Source organism: Drosophila serrata, unplaced genomic scaffold, assembly GCF_035046125.1.
Source record: "Drosophila serrata isolate PLE 108 unplaced genomic scaffold, ASM3504612v1 contig_334, whole genome shotgun sequence".
In the NCBI taxonomy this organism is placed as follows: Eukaryota; Metazoa; Arthropoda; class Insecta; order Diptera; family Drosophilidae; genus Drosophila; species Drosophila serrata.
Window position 1 is genome coordinate 2387034 of NW_028257232.1, and position 3448 is coordinate 2390481.

The following is a 3448-nucleotide window of genomic DNA, read 5'->3' on the forward strand; positions in this document are numbered from 1 at the left end:
GAAAAATCTACGTAGGACGAAGAACGAATAATTTACTTTCCTTTCGCCGGCTAAGCATCCAGCATTCTATCTTATTTTGCACTAAATTTTAACAGGATTTAGCCCCGTCGCTCTTTGCTGTCAGCTGCTAACAAGCGGCAAAGACGTCCACGCTTTCTGACCAGCCGAGCGATTCAAGCCAAGTCCACCTAGTGCAGGAGGAGGAGAAGGAGGAGGAGGTGGAGGGGGTGATGGAGCAGGAGCAGGAACAGCAGCAGGAGGACATAGTGGGTGTGGGCATCGTGTCCATGGCGAATGAGTTTTGTCGCAAATCCGCTTACGTCCACACCGCCGCAACGAAAATTGTGATGGCGCTTCTGACGGAGACGATGTCGGGCTACGATGATGATGATGATAATGATGACAGCGATGATGACGATGCCGGGCATCCGAGAATGGCCAACGGCCTTCAGCCCTGACCAGAATACCAGTAACTCCCTCAAACCAATCCCCTGCCCCCCACGTTGTAGTCATTTTAACTGGCACATAAATAAATTCCATAAATCTTTTGCACTTTAACGCTTCTGCTTTGAGCCGAGTCAAGTCTGGGCCCAGATCTGATACGAACTGGTACGTTGGCCAGCCAAAATGAGGCTTATCCCTACCATATAGTCGTGCTTAGTAACAAAAAAGAAAATGTTTTAAAGCCCTAACACATTTTACAACGCAAACATAAAGAAAACCATGGATTTAGTTATATATAAACTAAATATAGGAAATCATTTGTAACCAAAACTGAAAATTACATTACCCATAATAAAAAAATAAAGCAATATCTATCAAATTAATAAGATTAACTCTTAATTAACATATATAAATATTCTCAGTGTAGTAGTAAGTCAGGAAATTCCCTTCAATTTAACCTTACTCTGGAAGACATTTATCCACACAAAAAGAAGAACTTATAATTCCTTACATTTTGTATAATCTTTAAATTCTCGTATCCCTTATAGAAATACCAAATTTAGCTAGATATAAATACATTACCCTAACTACCAACGAAAATGATCGACTTTAGTAACCTGGAGTTGGATCGTCTCATTAAGGAACTCATCTCCCAAAAGGATGACTGCACCTGCAACGAGGTGTCCATCCAGCGACTGATCCAACAGGCACGCGATGTAATCTCCAAGCAACCAATGCTCCTGGAACTGGACAGTCCCGTGAACATAGTCGGCGATATACACGGTCAGTTCACGGATCTGCTGCGCATCTTCAAGGCCTGTGGATTTCCCCCAAAGACTAACTATTTGTTCCTCGGCGACTACGTGGATCGGGGCAAGCAGTCGCTGGAAACCATCTGCCTGCTGTTCGCCTACAAGATTCGATATCCGGAGAACTTCTTCCTGCTGAGAGGTAACCACGAGTGTGCCAGCATCAATAGGATCTACGGTTTCTTTGACGAGGTGAAGCGCCGGCACTCGGTTCGCTTGTGGCGGAGTTTCACGAACTGTTTCGACTGGCTTCCGGTGGCGGCAGTCGTCGGAAATCGCATCTTTTGCTGTCATGGAGGATTGGGTCCTACACTCCACAATTTGAAGCAGATAAAAAATCTGCAACGACCCACAGATGTGCCAGACGAGGGCTTACTCTGCGACCTTCTCTGGGCGGATCTCAATCACACTACAGACGGATGGGGTCGGAATGAACGTGGTGTGAGCTTCACCTTTAGCAAGTCCATTATCCTAGACTTCCTGAAGTCTCACAATCTTGATCTAATGGTTCGAGCCCATGAGGTGGTCGAGGATGGCTACGAACTATTCGCCAATCGCCATCTGATCACCATTTTCTCGGCTCCCAACTACTGTGGCGAGATGAACAATGCCGCCAGTGTGATGCGTGTCAGCGCGGATCTCTTGTGCTCCTTTGTCATCCTGAAGCCGCTGTACAAATACAGCGACCCTTAGGTGTCCCTGAACAATGATTCAAAGTGATTTCTAGAACTTAATAAGCTTTTATCCGAGGCAGATCTTGAGTAATCAAATATTTGATGAAGAACTTCTTAGTATTAAGGCTTTGCTTGTAACCTTTTTCTCGACCTTTAGCTGGTATTTATCCTCAAACCAATAACCACTCGAAACACATGTCCTTATGCCTCAAGTGTTGACTTCTTGAAAGGTCAATGGCGACTCCTCCTAGACTACGCATCCTTGCCAACTGTTGTCCCACTGTCAGTGTCACCAGGTGGACAGGTGACTTCAACACGCTTGTTCTGCCATTTCATTTGCAGCTCGTTGCTGCCAGCCAAGTCAGTCAAATGAATTTTACATGGCGCTTAACTTGGCCAGATTGTGATGTTGCTGGCTCTCAGTAGCTGGAGCAGGAGCTAGGGCCAGAGCCGGAGCTGATTTGCTGATGAGCAGGCATACAGAAGCTTAACCTCCTGGAATCGCCATCTCGTCCTCGTGTGGCGCAACATTTATTTGATCTGAGTCGGAGTTGGACTTGGTCTTGGATGTCTGCTCAGTGTTGCATACGAAAGTATCTCCGTCTGGCAGGAGCACGCTCGAATAATTTAATACAGCCTCGGCATCAGACCCAAACTCGCAGCTTCCCGTTCGCATGTCCTGCAGGATCCTTGGCATTTCGAATGCACACAGCGTGCCATTTGACTGCAATTTAATGCTCTCTCTCTCGAACAGTTTATCCAAAACTGTCTCTGTCTCTCTGCTCCAACTGCTGCTGCCATTTCATGTTTTGCGAGAGATGACAAATCACATTTATTTATTTTGTGTATCTGCCAGGCGACCGTGTAAGCCATCTAAGCTTTAATGTGTCCTGTGTCCTGGGTCCTGTGACAGTTTGATTCAGTCGGAGGACTCACTGCTGGATGCAGACGAAGTCGGAGTGTGGCAACAATCTGAAGGGTTAATGCTCAGGCATAATCGAATCTGGGAAAAGTATTTTGGCTTTCTAAAGGGGATAAAACCCCACTGAGTAATTGGCTCAAGGATCTGCAAGTATCTATGGGATACGTTTCACAGCTGGAAAACAATACTAAAGTGGATTTCAGATGGCATGAGAGGAATATTTTTCGAGTAAATAGTTATGTCAAAAGGGGACCCCCCTCCATTTGTGGTCATTAAAGATGCTATTTTAAGAGGAATAATAACAAAACTCTACTACGAGTAAATTTCAACCTTATTGGTAAGACAGAAGGAGAGGAGTCTCTGTCTCTGTACCTGGAAACGGAAGTAGGTCAACCCCTTGGGGGCTGACTCCTAGATGAGCTCTCCCTGACAGGACCACAATCTTGGCATTGGCAGTGAGACTCGTGACTCTGGGACTTGGCTTAATTAGCAAAACAACCGCTGGACTGCAGCCGATGACAAATGACTGGAAAGATAGCGACAGCAAGAAGACACCCTTTAATGACTGATTGAGGGCCGGGCTGGGCTGGGCCCGGAGG

General features: G+C 46.0%; 1 protein-coding gene across 1 annotated transcript; it reads left to right on the forward strand.

Annotated features, from left to right (window-relative positions):
• The first annotated feature begins 875 nt into the window (after positions 1-875).
• PpY-55A (Protein phosphatase Y at 55A) lies at positions 876-2051 on the forward strand. Its single transcript, XM_020944877.2, has one exon. The coding sequence runs from the start codon at positions 1044-1046 to the stop codon at positions 1944-1946; it is 903 nt and encodes a 300-aa protein (XP_020800536.2). The 5' UTR covers positions 876-1043; the 3' UTR covers positions 1947-2051.
• The last annotated feature ends 1397 nt before the right edge of the window (positions 2052-3448 follow it).